Genomic DNA, 20291 nt, shown 5'->3' on the forward strand with positions numbered 1-20291 from the left:
GAACTTTTAGAGTAGTCTGAACTACTTTCCAAAATTCATATAGTGGTCGATTGAATTAGTTCACTGAGATCTATATAGCCGTAAAATGAAGTAACTGAAGTTTAATAATACCGAGATACACACCGATACGCATGCCGTCGTATTTTATGTTTGTTAATTTTTCCCAGGCAAAGGTGAGTTTATATTATACAGAAAATTTAGTATATATTTTAATAATTAAAAGAATAATTTATGATATTGTCTTTGAAACCTAAATCAACAAATTGTATTAAAACATATTTAAATTGAATATTTACTATTTGGCATTTGATAATTACCACTCAATTGTAGGTCATTTTAGAATAAGACTAATATTAAAGGGATTTGAAAGAATTATTTTTCATTCTTCAATAGGCTATCTAAATGAAATAAACTTGAACTATAAGTTTAATATATATAAAGTTACATTATACATAGTGTCATAACAGTCACAACTCATACTGTATAAATGTACAATAGACAAAGAATGAAGGAAAACAATAATGTGTACAATAATCTTGAATTCTTGATGTCTATATATAAAAATAAAACATATATTATATTTAAAATATTAAAATCTCTTATTATCTACGAAAGAGTAACCGTGGTAGTAATTCAAGTTTTTATCATGAACATTAAAAATCTTCAAGTTGGACATTCAAATGAATATAAATGTGTTCATTCCACCTATGGCACAACAACCATGGTGATGAGATAATACTGTTGACTGACGGGCGACACTGGGACAGCGATAAGTTCGATTTCAATTTTCAACGAACCGTACTTGATATTTTCGTAGTATTCACTGTTCGTTCAATACAATCGTACTTCGACAGTTCGCCAGTACTCAGTCGGTAGACCTTGATCGTGTTTGACGATTCGACATTTCCAATTCTGAATTCGTATTTTGTTCTTTGCGAAACCCGTCACACGCGTTAACATAAAAATCATAATAATTAGTAATAAAAATGACAACAGAATTAGGTATAATTTTTAGTTACGTTTTGGCGGGCTCCAATTGCGAATAGTATTAAGACGAGTTCCGTCACTAGTTAATCGTTCTAGCCGCTCCATACTGATAGATTTTATTTTAATAAATAATTTATATCGATAGAATATTACATTATCATCCATACATGTCCAGCACGTAACCGTTCACACCACCATGAATGGAAATGGACTTGTTGCCTCGCCGATACTCGAGGAAACATTTTACGCGCTGTCAAGAAAGCAGTACTCATATAAGGTGTCACTGACGAACGAAGGTCTACACTTGACTAAGAAAAGTGACGATGGGACTGAGAAGACCGACCTGATACACATCCGCGATATAATTGGCTGTAAATGCATGCGGAATAGTGGCAAGTCTGGCCACTGTGCCTGTCGGCCGGTAAAAGGAGGCTCAACAAAAGCCACCAAAGACACCACAACAGAAACAGATGAGTGTCAGGTGCGAGTGCCGTATGTAGAGGCCGGTGATTACAGTGCGTACTTAAGTGTATATGCATATGTACTGAAGAATGTTGGGTCTAAGAACGAGAAGCGTGACAAGATGACTGTCACACTGAGGTTCAGAAACTTCAACAGTTATGATGAAAATAACCGAGTGGCAGCGAAGTGGAAATTGGCCATCAAATCACTATTACGGGCTAGGTGTGAGGACGGTACTATTGTTGCACCTTCAGACGACGATTATCTAGGTGAGCACAATTGAAATAATAATAATAAAAACATTCTTTAATCCAAAATGTTTAATGGTACAATCATAGAAATTAAGGAAACCCGAAATACGAATACTTGTTATTAAAGTTATTATCATATAACCGCATAAAACTAAATTACTTTATAAAATATTTTTCTAAACTATTTATCTGAGTTTTACACTTATTTATCAATACAATACTGATATGATTATATATATTTTGATTTTGATTTTTTAAACCTTTTTATGGAAGTATAATCAAACTATTCAATTTTTTTTTTTTAATTTACTTACATTTGAAGCATAGTTATTATTTTAAGAGTATAAAGAGAATATTTATAGGTTTTTTTTAGATCAGACAAACAGCATATTTAAACATTTTAAACATGACTAGTTATGAAGTTTTTTTTTTTTCAGTAAAAATCAAACATTTAGTCATACAGTATCAAGAGGTATCACTAGATATTTTAGTAGTATGACTTCAGATCAAATAGAGTTCTTGTTTAACTTTTCAGTATTCATATGCATTAAAAAACTTGTTTTATTTAAAAAGCAAATCCACTTTTTATCTACAGATTCGAATAGACTAATTTTTAAATAATTTTTGTATTATAGTTTTTCTTAATTGTAAAATTAACAAAGTTAGAACAAGTTGAAATATATGAATAATATAATTCAAAGGTTCCCAAATTTTTAACAGTATGGATTAATTTTAGCAACCTTTAATATACTAATGACTTTTTTTTATAATTTCATTATTAATCGCTATCTTTACAACTTTTAGTCTAACAGCGGCACTGGATCAGTGGTGTCATTGGGGGGAGGGGGGTTGAAAAACTTGGGCATTTGCCCTAATCTAACATTTACATCAACCTTAAGTCGGCACATTATAAGAAGTCTTATTTTTAACTACTAAAGGCCATTGTTATAAATCATAATATTGAATATTGATATTTTATTAATAAAAATTTATTGTTAATTTTTTTGTTGTGTTTTTTAAAGAAGTTTATTATATTATTAATCAAGATATTTAGTATTTATATTACGTGACTGTAAATACTGCTAACTACTTGTAAATCTGCAGTACTTAAAGGTACCTATTACATATTTATTATTTATTTACACATTACTCAATTATTCTATATTTGACTTTCTAATTCTAATAAATATGAGTATTTGAAAAAATTGTTTATATTTAACACTTTAATACTTCAAAATTCTATGTATGACGTTTATATATCTGAAAATTCATAAACCTACCCCCCCCCCCTTACCAACTATGATACTATTCTATGTGAACTGTGTGGAAAAAATTTTGAGTCGGCAAATCAGTTAGTAATTGCCCTAGTCAAACAAAAACTGAAATGACACCACTGCACTGGTGCACACCTAATCATTAGGGATTATAATCAATGATACAACAAATTCCTATACCAATGTACAATATAGTTACACAGAAAATATTATGTATGTTTATTTTGAATTTTATAAAAATAATTCAAAGTTAACATGACTTGTCAAAAATATAATTGTGACCCATAGTTTGTAAACGCCTGATATAGTTAATTATTCGTTTTTAGTACTTTGTTTTCAAAATTTATCCGAATTAAAAAAAAAAATACATTAACACATTAAAAAATTATTTATTTAGATGTTAATTAATTGGCACTAGTATTTAATTGAGTATTTTCTATGTATAAATTGCCATTTAAAAATATTAAGGATACCTCAAATATAAAATAAGGGTTAAAATATTACTAAAAACAGCAATTATTTATAAATTTTAATTTACTCCTCCGAGACTTACTCTAACTTGTCAATTTTTGTAATTATATAAAAGTTTAAAAAAAAATAATAAGTTGTACATATCACATGAGCTATAAAGGGTTTACAATCTTGAAAAGTTTTCAAACTTTGTATTTTGGTTCTCTATTTAACTTTCCAAAACTACATTTCAATTTAACATGAACACGTATTATATCAGATATGACAGCATTAATAAATAATATATTGAATAATTTTTACATCATTGTTTTTAATATAATTTATAATTTATTCATCTAAATATTTATCTGTTTAATCTACTTGTTAAGTTTTTATATTGTTTTCAAATCCAGAGATACCAAATACCTATATCAAAATTTAAAACTTTTAACATTTCTATTCTAAGTACTTATAAAATAACTTTTGACCTTTAGTGATAACCTGTTTATAATTTGTATTACTGATTAGTTGAATAAATGTTAATTAGCAATTTAATCTTTTAATAATTCTAAATTTCAAGAAATGAATGTTTTGTTTTTAGAAAATTAAAGTTAAAGTTAATAAAATGGTAATCAGTAAATATTTAGGATATAAATTAAACACATATTTTAATTTATTGGATAAGAAAAAGTATAATCCATTATTATAACACGGGTGTAAAAAATAGTCATAGTCTTGTTTCATCAACAGCCCATGAATTATTTTCAGGTTATCTGTAAATTCAAATATATTAGGTAAATTTGAATTTTACTTTAATATAAATTAAATTGTTTTCAGTATAACTAAATGTCTTATAAAATTTAATTTCAAAATACTCTTGTAATCCTTATTTTAGTATTTATCTATCACTGATAAAATGTCTTTGAAAGTTACTGCCATAATGATAATTATGAATAGAAATTTTGAGAGATAATATTTATTCTATTTATTTCATATAATATTCAAAATTCTGGAAAAAAAATTAATAGAGAAAAAAACCAATGAAAAAATTAACTAAACATTTAAATATTATTAAATTATTTATTTAAGTATTTTTTACAATTCATTACGCTTATTGTAGGTTCTACATACATATTATATACAAATAATAAATAGATCTATTATTAATTTAATATTTTTAAGAAAATAATAAAACTACTAAGATAATAATAATAAAAAAAAAATAACATTTAAATATAATTAATAACTAGGTTTAATAATTATAAATAGTGTATTAAAAAAAAAAAAGTACATATTATAATGATACAAGGATATTGTTATTAACTAAGTTGTGATTACTTTGTATATACTAAGTACTCATATATTAACATATTTTATTAAATTATTACCATTATACTGTGTATTTTAGGTCCATATTCCAAACATAACAGAATAACATCAGTTGTATAATACTGCAGATAAATTGTAGATTATAATCTGTAAATATACTAAAATTATTTTTTTTATTATTTAAAATATATTTATTAAATCATTATTTTAGTTTTTACATATATCATACATGAAATGTAAGTTTGACAATCAAAATTATATAGAACATAGTGAACATATATACCCATAAGAGTAGAAACCTACTAAAATATTGAGTTAAAAATGCACCATTAATAATTGTTAAAAGGCCTATAAAATACATTAATTAATAACTATAAGGTATGTATACAGTATATGCATATGTCCAATAAAATATAATTTCCTAATATTTATTTATTATTCAACTTATCAATAATGTAGGTAAATAATTTGTATTTACTACTTTGTTAATGATATTTAATTAATAAAAATAGTGTCTAACTTATCACCTACATTATTAATGTATTGAATATATTATTATGAGTTATGACCATATAAATAAATGTACAATACCTACAGCTTCATTATAGAATAATTCTTCTTAACTTATTATTTATATAACTGGCAACCTATCAACTATCAACACCTTAATAAACATAATTATTTATTAATAAGCTTTTTTTAATCTCGTATTGTATTATCTACTATAATATTTTACTTCATAGATTAATATGTTGATTAATTATAAACTTTTGATTTTATATTTATTATTTTTATGTAGACCTTGTTGTCTAACCCTAAAAATGTATTCATCATCTGTCATTACTTAAGATAATTATTTGTTTATTTTAATTTATTCTACTATGTTTGTAAATAACTTTCAATTTTCATTAACAGTTCATATATTATTTTGCTATAAATTTATTCATATATAAAATATATTTACTTAATTTCGTTATTGTAATTTATATAACAAAATAAGAAATTATTTCAAGTTTACACTTCATATTAATGATAAAACTGTATCTTAATATCATGTTGCTTATTGTTGAATATGCAAACATATTAACATATTAAGCTGTCAAGAATCAAAAAAATTATTTTTAAATCAGTTGTATAATATATTTGTGTTATAGTGTATGACAACAAGTGACACCAAGTAATAAATATAAATCAGTTCAATATATTTTTGATCAATGTTAATTGTGCATAACAACTAATTAATAAAGTTCATCAGAGGTTATGTCTAGTCAATTTGTGAATTAATATTGATTAACTTTTCTTGGTTTCAATATTTGAATTAGTAGGACTATGGGACCATAAAATGAGAGTATACTTCATTTTTTCTTCTTTAAATCTATTGATTTTGCAACAATGTGATGTTTTATTATTATTATAGAATATATTAGAGAAATTGTAAAAAAATTCTTTGATTTCCAACTTTGAGAGTGTTTTTTGATAATAAATTAGATCTAATTGATACTTTAATACTTAACCCTTGGATAAGTCAATATTGAAAAAAAATAAGAATTTTTACACAAAAATAGTTGAAATTGAATTTGTTTTTTGATATAACTCATAAACAAATTACCATTAATACTTATGATTAATATCTTGTGTTAATATTACCATTCTCTGTAAACGACCAAATGTTGATAAAAAAATTTGTTCTACTCAATCAAAAAATTTCAAACTGTAATACAGTCCTTAATAAGTTGTTCATATACCAATTAAAAAATATTAAATATACATAATCACAATATTTTTCTTTATAAGCTTTTTCATAAGTAGTTAATACTGTAACCAAAAAAATTAAAATAGTTTTTAAGTACAATATTTTTATAAACATTTGAAATTCGCATTTAGACAAAATTCAATATTTAAACGAAGAATAACAATTCTAGTAATTTAATGATAGAAAAAAGTTTAAAAAGTAATATTTTCAGTCAACTATAATTCAATCTATATTATTACTAATAATAAAATGTAATTGCAATATAGGCTGACAGATCATCTTTTTCAGAATGGTTTTTAATGATTTATGATTGAATTCAATAATGTATATATAATAGTGATACAATGATAGGGTAAACTTGACACCTACTATGTAGCAAACAGTTATCTACTTTCACTCTATTTATATTTTGGTAGATTGCATGGGTATTTGTTTTTAATTAAATATAATTAATTAATAATTATTTATTATTTATATATCTACAATAAGTCATTTAAGCTTCAGTCACATAAATAAATATGTTTTTACATAATATCTTGGCTAGAGTATTTCGATTTCTTATTATTCACTAATTATATTCTATAACTAAAATGCTTACAACTGTTAATAAAAATTGATTTTTAATTTTTGTTTTCTCAAGTAGTATTATATGTTGATAATTATAATTTATAATTATTATATTATATGAAATATACAATTATTTATTAATTTGGATCAAATCCCAAGATAATATAGTATAGCATATTATAGTAAATAATAAATATAGGACTTTATTTGGAAATTTTATGTATTGGGTCAACATAATATGTCCATATCTCCAATCAAATGATTTCATGGTCAATTTTTATGTGTATGAATATCTATTTATTTTTAATAGGTTTGCCATTTTTCTTTTAAATAAATTTAAAAACAATTTTGAAAACTGTATCATTAGATTTTATAATATTAAAATATAGTATACTAAAAGTAAATAGGTTAAGTATAAAAACAACTGGGTAACCATCAGACCTAACCTGGCATAATAATTTGTCATAATATTCATCATCTGTTATGAATTATTATAAACCATTTTCAAGGTCAACACACAATCCTGTACATTATTATGGTTTTATGTTAATATGAATAATTACAGTAATAATAATATTACGGTTCATCGTTATTGTTCTGGTTGTAAATAAACAAATATTTATTAATTAACATTGAGATAATGTCTATTAACATGATATTTGTGATGGTCACTGAGTTATCTATATCCATGATTATAGTATTTTTGTATAATTATGTAGTTTCAACTTGCCAGTTACATATTTGTATATTGTATATAATAGTAAATAACACACAAGACACAAATAATAAAAAACAGTCATCATTTTAAAAAATGTAGTGTTCTTTGGATGAACTAAAAATATGCTACCCAGGGTTGCATTAATATGTTTGCTTTGTCCTAAATACAACCTTAGGCACAATGTCATAATATTTGGAAAAACTTTAAACCATACAAAAAGAGAAAGATTAAGAATTTGAGATTGTTTATAACTATAAAAGTAAAAGAAAACATAAAACTGCAAATTTTTTCTAGTCAATACATTTTCCAATTATATTTTGAAGAACAGTTCATTAATATTGTCTATGTATACTTTATATTTAAACATTTTAAACATTTTGATCAGAAAGTAACTTTTTTACAATATCAACTTCGAAAAGTTTTATTATCTTATTATTAAAATAGTTTTTTTATTAATTTTTAATTAATTTAAAAAATATGGTGAATATTTCTTTGCATATCATTTTAATAAATATTTTTAAAATATTCCAAAACTCGTTCATACTGAACAATTTGAGAAGGATTAACTAATTATCTTATAACATAATATATATTATAATTTCCATGCTAAATTAAATCAAGAATTAATTCTTTTAAAATTAATTTAATTGCACTAGATAATGTTAATATTTTATCAATCAACACCATTTAAAAATAAAACAAATAGGTAATAGTAGGTATTTTTAATTGTTGAATTAATTATATTAATACCTATATTAGTTAAATAAATAATTTATGCTATTTAGTAATATTTATTGATAGCTGCAGAATTGAAATTATATATGATAACTAATAAGCAATAAATAATGATTAACTTTAATAATTGTATGTATTTTTATATTTCAGGTAATCATTTATTAGTGATTGTGAATCCAAAAAGTGGTGTTGGAAAATCACGTGAAATATTTCAACGTAAAATAGTACCTATTTTAAATATGGCTGATGTTGACTACGATTTGCATATTACATGCATGCAAAATGATGCTAGGTAAATATATTTGAAGTATATTTCAACTATACTTACCCGGAACTTGATATAAATCTATATGTACATTTGTCCTCCATTCAATTAAAATTAATCCAGGATTTCCTCCTTTGACATCATCTATTGTTTTGCATTTTTTATCCTCGCTGCATTAGCCCTATATACAATCACTTTACTTATTACATTAAGTTACATTTATCAGATGTTTCTGTTTAAATATAATACATAGATAAACTTGACTCTAAATTCACAACCATTTTTGTCATAAATATTTTATGCAAGACCTTAAAATAGTCTATAAATCAATAATTTTGTTAAATTTTTAAATTTTTAGAAATTTAACATTCAATTATTATAATATAATATAATGATATATGTAATGCTAAATCTTTATTGTATAGACCTATTTTAAAATGACGTGTGAAGGTTGATGACTATTGTCATTATACTTATTTACATTTGTTCAAATATTATTCAGTTAAATAATTAGTGTTAATACAGTCCTTTCAAATTTGTTAAAATCCAGTTCAAAAAACCTATAATTACAAAAAAAAAGAACTAATTTAAGCATTTTACTCTAACAAATCCAAGGACATAATGTTAGTTAATTTGTTTTAGTCTTACTTATTTAATCTTTGTTTACAATACATATATAATTTATTTAATATATTTATTAACATCTATGTTGCATATTATGTTTTATTCTATGCATTTTTGGTACATTTATCAAATTATACCTCAATAGAATTACTATACACCTATTTGTCTGAAAACATTAAAATATTTTTAATTATTCAGTTTCACTTAAAAAATTGAACTTTTTGTTTCGAATTAAATATTGTTTAATAAATAAAAATAATTAGTTTGTATTCTATTCATGATTATATCATATTCTATTACTTGATAGGTCTGGTTTAAATAGTGATATTCACTTTGGAATTAAATATGTGTTAACCTTGATTATTATTGGCTATACATTTACATTTCTCTTAGATAATCACCTGATTATAGTAGAAAAGTTATAATTGTGCGTGATTCTTATTTAATTCGATTTTTTGATGATATTTCACACTGTTTTATTGTTATTGACTATAGTATCATTTTTTATTTAAATATTTAGGTAAATCGTACACGATTATTAATTATTATTAAAAACCATAAATTTGTAGTTCTTATAATGGTTTATTATTAATCATAACTACTAAAGTCATTAAATTAAAATTACTATAATATTAATTAGAACATTTATAACTTATATATAGCTGAAGTATATAGGAATTTTCCATATTATTTGTCCATGAATAATTTGTTCTTATTTAAATCTTTGGCTTTGCTTATCTATTTAAAATAACAAAGATATAGGTAATTGATAATCACGCCGTATCTTGTACAGCTGAATTTAACTAAAATCAATGGTATTACCAACATTTTGTTACCAGCAACATTTTGTATATTAATTATAGTTACTGAACAAAACACGACATAGTGAATTGAGAATGCAACTTTATTCATTATTATGTTTATATATATAAAAAAATGTATAATGATTTAAAATTAAAGTAAATAAAGTTTGATCTATTTTAAGTTTAAATGAAAACTAACGTATGTCAATTGGCAATGGGGTATTAGGGTGTATAATATTTATTTATTACATACATTATGCTTATACTAATAATAATATATATTTTAAATTTTAACATTTAAAATAGTTGTATTACTAACTGCTTTTCTTATTATTATGTATTTTTCTTTGAAAACTTTCGGTTTATAAAAAAAACTCCGAAAATCTTAACGTTGAAAATCGAACCTAGTTGTTACTTATTGAAGGAGGCAATTTGATGATAATGAATACCTACTAAAGTTTTTCAATCAACATATTTGAAATATATTTTTGATAATTGGATAGAATATGTGGGGCATAGAAACTGACGTTCGACGCATATTAAAACAGTAAAATACACGTGGACGAATAATCTCACATAGTGATTTAATATACGTAGGTAACCTGAAAAAAAACCAACAAAAAATTAAATTTAAAAATAATCCAAGAAAAAAAATACAATTTTCATAAAAAAATACACTTTTTTCTTTATACTATACAAAAAAATAAAAATTATAAACAGGTACCTATTGGCTATTAATGTATAAAATAAACAGAAAACTACATACCATATTATACAATAATGCAGTACTATAAACTAGATATTACAGTCCATAAATAATTTATGGTATTAATTATTAATGATGACATTGATTTAATAAACTTTTTTGTGGGTTTTTCTGCAGGTAACTAATATCGGCCATTTAGGTCATAATAAACATAAGTCTAATAATAAATCATAAATTCAAAAAATAAAATGTAGTAGATACATTTGATTTTTTTTTTAATTGATATTTTCATTTATGGCTTTTTTGCCTACAACTAAACTAATACGTATGCTATAAAAACATATAAAAATAATTATTATATAAGAAATATATTTACGTATTACAACTCGATTACCTTTAGTATTATAAATCAAATTTAAAATTTTAATTTTGCATTGTTGGCAATTAGGTACTATTATTATTACGATGCGTTTAAATTTTAAATGTATGTATATGTTTAAATGTTATGTACTTGTAAGAATGTAAGATAAGTTATCCCTGTTGATAATTCCAATTAATTACCTGCAATTATGTATGATATACCTATGTAATATATATATATTATATCCTCCTCCGACCTCCGTTGTCTTATAATATGTAGGTTACGAAACGCGCATTTAATAATATATATATGCTATTAAGTATATCGTAATATGGCGTTTTTATGTAATAAATCTCTGTGTTATCGGTTTGTAAAAATGTATTGTGTACGCGAGTTATACTGGAATACTACCGTATAAACACGTCCATTCACGATGTGCAGAATAAACACGTTTTGTTTTCTATCTATTCTTGCGTACAATATTTTGCCTCGGTAATTTCGGAATTCGACGCTAATTTACACGATGGCGAAAAGCGACGATCGACGATGCCATTTATTACTGTGTGTATTACCCGCAATAAATTCATATACGTGGCCCTTCAGCCCTTTGGGTACCTATATATTATATAAGGTTACCTAACCAATATCTATAGTAAAATATACTATTTTCCATCTGTGCTTTTCTTACAGGATTACGTGTTCCTAATAGATCGTCAAAAAAGTAAAAGTCTAATGATTCTTTTATTTTTTATTTACCGATTTGGAAATGTATAGGACGTATAACACAAATCACACTGACAAAAACGATACTAGTTTGTAAATTGTTTACTATTAATAGTAGCATAATTAACAACTAATATTTCATAGTTACACGTAAAAAAAATAAGACAGTTTTCTAAAGATTCTTAAATATTACACATTTTATTTGTTCTAACAATAATTGTTATTGTAAAAATTGAATGCCAGTATTAAATATTAAGGAAAATAATTCATTTAAATTACTTTTTAACAATATTTTAATAATCGGTACTTATGCATCGTGCATATGATGCTTTCATCTGTTATTAGGAACTTGATGAGAACGAGTAACATCTATAAATGGGGCCGAGGTGTGGTAGTGCTCGGCGGTGACGGGCTCATGTTCGAAGTGATTAACGGTCTCATGGAACGATCAGACTGGCAGCGAGCCTTCGAATATCTGACCCTGGCCGTCATACCTGGTGGTTCCGGCAATGGGATGGCCAAGTCAATAAGTTTCGAGACCAAGTGAGCTCAAATTTTATTTTATACAAACTACTGCACATTGAATGCAACCAGTTGAACATTTATAGCGAACCTTACAATCCGGATCCCATTCTCATATCAGCGCTAAACATTGTCGGCGGTAACAGGTGTCCAATGGATCTAGTTAGAGTCGAGACTCTAACACAAGTCGTATACTCTTTTCTATCGATCGGTTGGGGTTTTATTGCTGACATTGATATAGAGAGCGAGAGACTTAGGATGATAGGTAGCCCCAGGTTTACTATATGGAGTATTGCTAGACTTATTGGTAAGGCTCGTCATTCGTACGCGCTATGTAGTAGCGCAATTACCGATAATTTCCGTACGTAAACGTTATATTTATATTTTTTTTATAGGTCTAAGGAGTTATCCCGCCCGATTGTCGTATTCCAAAATTGACAATCTAGAAACCGAGACTAGAATGAACAATTACGCGAGAGGCTCGTCAGGTGATTTCCAAGAGGTCATCGACGACGAACCAGTATCGATTGAATTCGGAATGGATCCGGTAAATATAATAAAGTAGTGATTACACGCTAATCTGTAACATTTCTAGTTTTAAATTAATAATTTTTTTTTTTATTATTTTTGCTTAGTTGCAAGGAGACTTCGAAATACCACGTGAGCGGATCGAGAGTTTTTCGTCAATAATATCCAAGCGCACGGCGTTCATGTCTGTCAACGAAGCACCGAGCTTTTCATCAATACCAGACGTAATCGAGGGATCCGAAGTTTGGGTGCGCGGACCTATATCTAAACTCCCTCCGCTTTCCGATCCGGTTCCGTCAGACTGGGTAGTCGTTGAAGGTAAGAACTTCAACTACATTATTAATATAATTCAATGATTTAGTTCTCGCTATAAACGCCGTATTATTTTATCGTTCACTTATTTTAAAATCTGATTTTTACCAATTATTATTTTTGTATTTCCGTGTAACAGTATTATTTCTATTGGTTTTAGTATTGGTTCAAATAAGAATAATATTTCAAATAGAAAATAATCGAGTAATAAAAAAAAAAAATTAATTAAAAAGAAAGGAATTTATATTACAACAGTTAGCTTAAATATGTTGGCTGGATCGCATAATATAGGAATATTATACAAATACAACTATTATGTTTATTTTGTAGACGAGTTCGTGATGATACATGCTTCATATCTATCTCACATAAGCGAAGACGTAATACTAGCGCCCAAATCAAAATTGAACGACGGTGTGATCTGGCTGCTTGTTATTAAAAATGGAATATCCAGAACGACTTTCCTACAAGTGAGTGAATCATTATTTAATGATAATATTTACGAAAATCTTTTCAATAACGTATTTACACTACAGCTAGTGATACCTTGTTAAAAAAAAAGTTTTGCCATAATAAATATCATAAATAACCAAGAATTTTACTCACACACATATGTACAATATATATACAGCTAATTTTTATATTTTTCAAAAAAGCAGGTTTTATTTAGTTTGTATAATGTTTATAAAATATAATACTTAAAAATATCTAATATTTTTCATTTTTTCAGAATATTTTCAAATTTTATAAGAATGTTAACCTATAAAATATATTAGATATTGAATGAATAAAATTTTTATTTACAAACATTTTAGTCAAGATAGCCGAGTGAAAAAAAATAATATAAAATCGTAAAAAATGTCGAGTCATTATAGATGCCTATATAAATATATTAGATGTTAGTACTACAAACTACTTAAAAATTGACAGAGATAACAATATTATAAAAGTGTTCACCATTCATAAAATCGTCTATAATAAAAATTATTCATATCTATATCGTTTATACAATTATTGCAGTGTCGTTCAAAAATCGTTGTAAAGCAAATACCGCTCCCATATTCTAATATGTGTGAACTTGGTAGTTGGTTGTACCAACGTAATGTTTCAAGACACGTGTGTTCCTTATATTGAACTTGGTGACCTTAGTGCCTAAGGTGCTTCAATATGGTCAAAATTAATAGACCTTGCAGAGCCCAACTGTCCCTCATCTCTCTATACCCGTAGAGAATAATTAATTGTTTACATGATTTCTAATGTAGAAGAAATGGGTTGAATATCACATTACACTGACATGTACATAACACAGTAAATTCCCGTTACAACGAAAAATCCCGTTATACCGAAAGTCATAGAAGTCCCCTGCCGAAAAAACAAGGCTTATAAAGAGCTTATTCGAATTTTCGTTATAACAAAAAATAATTCGGTCCCCTGGAGTTCGTTGTAACGGGATTTTACTGTATATATTTATACAGAATTAGTTGTCAATTTTTATAAAAATAGAAGTTTTAACATTTATATTCACACATATTGACATTATTTTGGATGTACATCATAGTTATTAGTACGGTACGTTAAAACGGATCAGCATTTTACGTTTTTTTTTATCGAGATTATACCAGTATAGTACTATAGTCTGTGGGCAGTGACGTGTTCGAATGTTAAAGCCTATTGAGAAATCGATATTTTCTCGGTGCCCCTTCCTTTCTATGTACATGATTTTTTTTTAATTGAGACCTTATTCATCGTACAATACAGCATTTTTCAAAGTGTGGGCTGCGGCCTACTGGTTGGTCGGTCGTCAGTCAATTTTTAGTGGGTCGCGAACAATTTTTTGAATTATAATGTTAATGCTGTTATTAGCTATAACATAAAACAAGTACATATTTCGCTACACCTCATTATTAAAAGTACATTTATAAAAATAAATTGATTATAATAAACCTATAAAATATTAAATACATATTCCAAATTTATACATATTTATACAATAGAAATTTTGTTTTTTATAACTACTTATATAAAGTGAAACCATGTAGGTCGATTTATCTATCAAGGTAAATTTGGGTCGTGGTACTAAAAAAAATTGAGAACCACTGGTTTAATGCATTGGTGATTGAATATAGATAATCATATTAAACTTATATATTATATTAAGTTCTACGTTTACTGTGACAGTAGCTAAAATGTAGCTAAGCACAATTTACCGCCGTGGTTAAAGACAATAGAATTTTACCATCACCACTACAGTGTGATAGCGAATAGGGAAAAATGAACGTAAAAAAAATATATAAAGAAAATAAATAATATAATAGATCATCATCAAAATATATTAATAGATAGGCCTTTACGAGTATAAATTATATAGTAACTACAGTATTTGACCAATGACTATAATATTTTAATATAAATTTGAAAAGAACTTAAATTTAGTGTTATTTTGGGTCATTTGGGGCTACAATTACAGGAACACTAGAAATTAGGAAGAACTTTTCTGTAAACTGTTCTGAACTTAAGTTACTATGTATGTGTATATGTAATACGGTATCGTAATATCAACGAAAATAGTAAAACAAACACAAAGAAGAAAGTAGGTATTCAGAATTTATACTCGTTACTTATTACCTATTTATTACACAGATGTTTACTTTGCGTAATCGTGTTTAATGTTTTTTCTTCATCGATTAATTTGTTGAATTTTAAAATGTTGATTTTAAGTACATTTTTATTTTTGATCTTAGCTGTAAAAAATATATAAAATTATCAATTCCAAAAAAATAAAGAGAGACATGCTAATGTGGCTTTCACTTTACTTATAAGTTTATGCTTACATTATCTATCTCTTGCATGGGTTGAATGTGAAGGTACTTTCTTTAAATTCAAATATGTCGAACATTATTTAAGAAATACTTTAGGTCAACACTTACTACGGAGTTTATTGTCAGTGAATTTCTTAAAAAGACGTTCTGAAGTCTGATCCGTGTATACTATCGATTCTCTAGAATTAAACACATTTAATAATAAAAGTTAGATATTGAATAGGCAATAAGTTACAAAAATGTAAAATAAATTTGATGATCATCTAAAATTTCTTTGGTTATTAATGGAGCTTGGGATTGAGTACGCTAAAATTATAAAAATGTACACTTACATAAGCATAAAAAAATATTTAAATAATGATGTGTGTATTTTTAATTTAAAAACATTTAATACATTTATATACCTGTACATACATATACATAAGTATATAACTATATAAGAAATGAATACATATATATGCATATACATTATTTTTGTTATTTTTTTTTTTAATCATTGACTATTTTTTATATTATTGTATAGCCTACAGGTATACATACCAATTTAAAAACAATTTATATCTAACTGATTTACAAAATACGTAATCGAGCAATATTTGAAATTTTTTCTTAAGGCATTTAAAAAAGTAAATACATTGAAAACACAATTACAAATTGAAAACAATGAATATTTTTATGCGATACGCACGATTTCCACATTGATTGTTTAGTGTTTACTGCCATAACCATATAGGTACCTTTTACCAATTTCAACGAATAAAAACCGAGATAAAAATACGAATTAACTAAATAAGTCCACAGTAATTAATCGTGTAATTTAGCATGTTCTTATCTTAGGATATACGTTTTTAATGGAATCGTGATCGTAATAGTAAAATTACTAAAATTTGGACGCACCCGTCAATCCACTTTCAATAACCTAATAACCTAGAATTTCAAATTAGTTTAAAATCAATTAGTAAAGTAATGAGTTTAAAATATGTTTATTTTAATAAAAAATTACATTTTTTTTGTAAATAATTACAAATATTTTAAAATATCAATAAATCGTTAAAATCTATTTTTATAAGTGAAAATTCAAAAATTTGCATATTACGCATAGTCCCGGTCCCTAATTATAAAATATATATACAGTAAATATTATATTTAATAATTGTAAGCAAAATAAATGATTTTTTTCCATGTGGGGGACCTTCATAAAATGTCTCGTTAAGCCAACAATGGCCATCACCGCTTGTGACAGCGTTAACCTAAACTAACTAGATATATTTATATAATATCAAATATCATTGACTACAAATTTACAAATAATGGTATTTATAATCAATGATACTATGTATCTGTTAATATAATATTCCAAAAATGTATTGTTGGTTTTTTTTTCCAAGTATTTACCATCATTTTAGTATCACAATCGAGCTTATTAAAGAGATAAACTTAAAAATCATTTTTTCTTAGCCATTGAATATTTTTCCATCACAACAATACCTAGATGGACGGCCTAAATATAATATAATAATTTATTTAAAATCGAGTATTGGATATTTTGATGTTTTGATATTTTTCAATGAGATGGTTAGGAGTGAAAACATTTTATGACCTATTCTGAAGGCAAAATACTATCTATCTTTGAAATCAATAATTGTTATAAGTTTTCATAAAAATTTCTGTGAAAAATAAAATCTGCAAATTAATGTTTTCAAGCTTTTACGCATTATAATATTATTAACAAACCGCATACATAGACTATGTAATGAATGCATCATAATGTACTTACCTAACTATTGTAAATGAAATGTACCTATTAATCGTTGATTACATTTTGTAAATAAATTAATCGACTATGTGTTATATTTTTTCATGGTTCACAGTTTTTGTTGGGCCTGTCTTCCGGAAACCACTTGGCCGTACCCAACGTCGAAATGATCCCCGTGCGAGCGTTCCGGCTCGAACCACTGTCGCAAGGCAGCCACCTGGTAGTCGACGGCGAAAAGCTGAAACACAGCCCGATACAAGCGGAAATCATGCCCGGCATCACTAATGTGTACGCCCGGCAAAAGTTCTCCTGATGGCTCGTCTCAGGCGGGTGCGATCGAACACGACACAAGAGTGATGAATACATTATTTATAATAATGTAGTTTACGTAATTTGTTATTTTTTTATAATTTTTTAAATCCACAGAAAATTTGTCGATATTATTATCTTGCTCGTATAATAATATGCATACCGCGTTGTTATTTCCCGCCTCTTTTGTTACTCGAGAGGCGTGTTTTATATTTAATTTATTATTAACTATCAATATTTATTTTGAATTATTCGTTCTATTCGCCACTAGCGACGTTACCATAATGTAATATTATATTTTTTCTCTTTAAATTATCCTCGTGTTATGGGACCATTTGTTTATTAGGTGAATAGGTTGTTAAATGTTACGTTATAATTATTAAGGTCAAAAAAAAATATGATAATTAACATATAGTCAATGATTATCGTTTTGGTAAATGAATAAATTATTTGTATTTTTTCTTCGCTCAATCTTTATTGTACCCAGTGCTAACGCTAAGTTTTAGGAGGCTCAGAACTGAATATTTTACAGTACATAAAGCACACATCAACATATCAACTAATATTATTATTTTTATATTGTAATAGCTAATATAAATATATATATATATATATGTAAAAAAATATATAGTATAGATATTTGGTGTTATGAACACATTATAGAATAAGAAGAGATTTTTTCTCACAGAAACATGTTAGTGCGATGGCCTGCTTGTCCGTCCTTGATTGTGCCTAATCGAGAATTATGGAATTACTTTACAATTACAAGTCAATTATGTATGTCTATCATTGTGATTATACTTTTTGTACTACTTAAGTTAAAAAAAAAAATAATAAAGTTACCATGAATTTTAAATTTGCTGTTGTTCTTTACAATAGTTGATACCCACAATTAGGTATTGCAGTTGAAAACTAGTTATTAAATATAATTTCCATGTCTATAAGAAATATTCAGTGTTGATATTATTGCTAACAAATAAATTAATATAAAATATATTATATTGGTATAAGTTCTGTGTACTCGATATTTAGTTTTACTGTTAAACAGATTAAATTATATGAAATTAGTTAATTAATTTTATTTACATCAAGCACATCTATCATTAATAATTATACTATGGTCCTCGCCCTCCATTCTAAGTCAATTTCAAACATCATTTCAGAGCTTACTAATTTTATGAGAAATAATAAAAGTATATAATATTCAACATATAGTATTTACAAATTTATCACATAACATTCCCTACTAATTTAAATACCATACACAGACTTAGCGTGACACATAAATAAACATTATGTAGTTAAATTATTTTTATTGTTTTTAAATGTTTCTACAAATTTAAATATTTACAATTTAAAATTAATTAATAATAAAATAACATAAAAAAAAAAAAAATCACCACCATAAATTAACAATACAATAAAAATGATAATCAAAATTCACAAAAAGTCATAAATATTAAAGAATATAATATTTTACATTTTTCTATAATCAAAAATAACTATCAATAATTAATATGAAAAAGAAAAAAACAAATTCCTTATATTTCCTAAGATATTGCCTGGTGTTACAATGAAACAATCACTCTGTATATATTTATTTGATAAAAGCTTAAAAAAAATCTAGTAAAAATATTTGACCTGCTGCGTTTAATTAAAATACTACATTAGTTTATTCATCATGAGTATAACTACATAATTAAAAATTCTACCACACCAAATATATTTGCATAACCATATATGTACATAGTTTGAAAATATTCAATTTAGTGAGTTTTAATCTAGAAAATATTTAAGGCCTCTGGATGCCAGGTATAAAATAATTATATGGTTTAGGTTACATCTACTTTAATATTAATTGTATTTAAATAACTTATTTCTTATGAAAAAAATATAAACTATACAGTGCATGTCAACTTTTATGTTATTTTTAAATTCATAAAGTGCATTGTAATGAATAATTTTGAAAAAATATATAGGATTGTTTTAAATCAAAATATTATGTCTTATTAAAAAAAAAGTGAAAATAAAATAATT

At 25.6% G+C, this 20291-nt stretch overlaps 1 protein-coding gene across 1 annotated transcript; it reads left to right on the plus strand.

The window, feature by feature from the left end:
* Positions 1–727: 727 nt before the first annotated feature.
* Positions 728–18865, plus strand: LOC113553186 (sphingosine kinase 1). The gene is made up of 8 exons (XM_026956374.1): positions 728–1718; positions 8677–8818; positions 12354–12551; positions 12617–12837; positions 12926–13077; positions 13166–13376; positions 13701–13840; positions 18061–18865. Exons 1-8 carry the CDS (start codon positions 1184–1186, stop codon positions 18256–18258), a joined length of 1797 nt encoding a protein of 598 aa, XP_026812175.1. The 5' UTR covers positions 728–1183; the 3' UTR covers positions 18259–18865.
* The last annotated feature ends 1426 nt before the right edge of the window (positions 18866–20291 follow it).

The sequence above is a fragment of the Rhopalosiphum maidis genome, chromosome 2 (assembly GCF_003676215.2).
Source record: "Rhopalosiphum maidis isolate BTI-1 chromosome 2, ASM367621v3, whole genome shotgun sequence".
Classification (NCBI taxonomy): Eukaryota; Metazoa; Arthropoda; class Insecta; order Hemiptera; family Aphididae; genus Rhopalosiphum; species Rhopalosiphum maidis.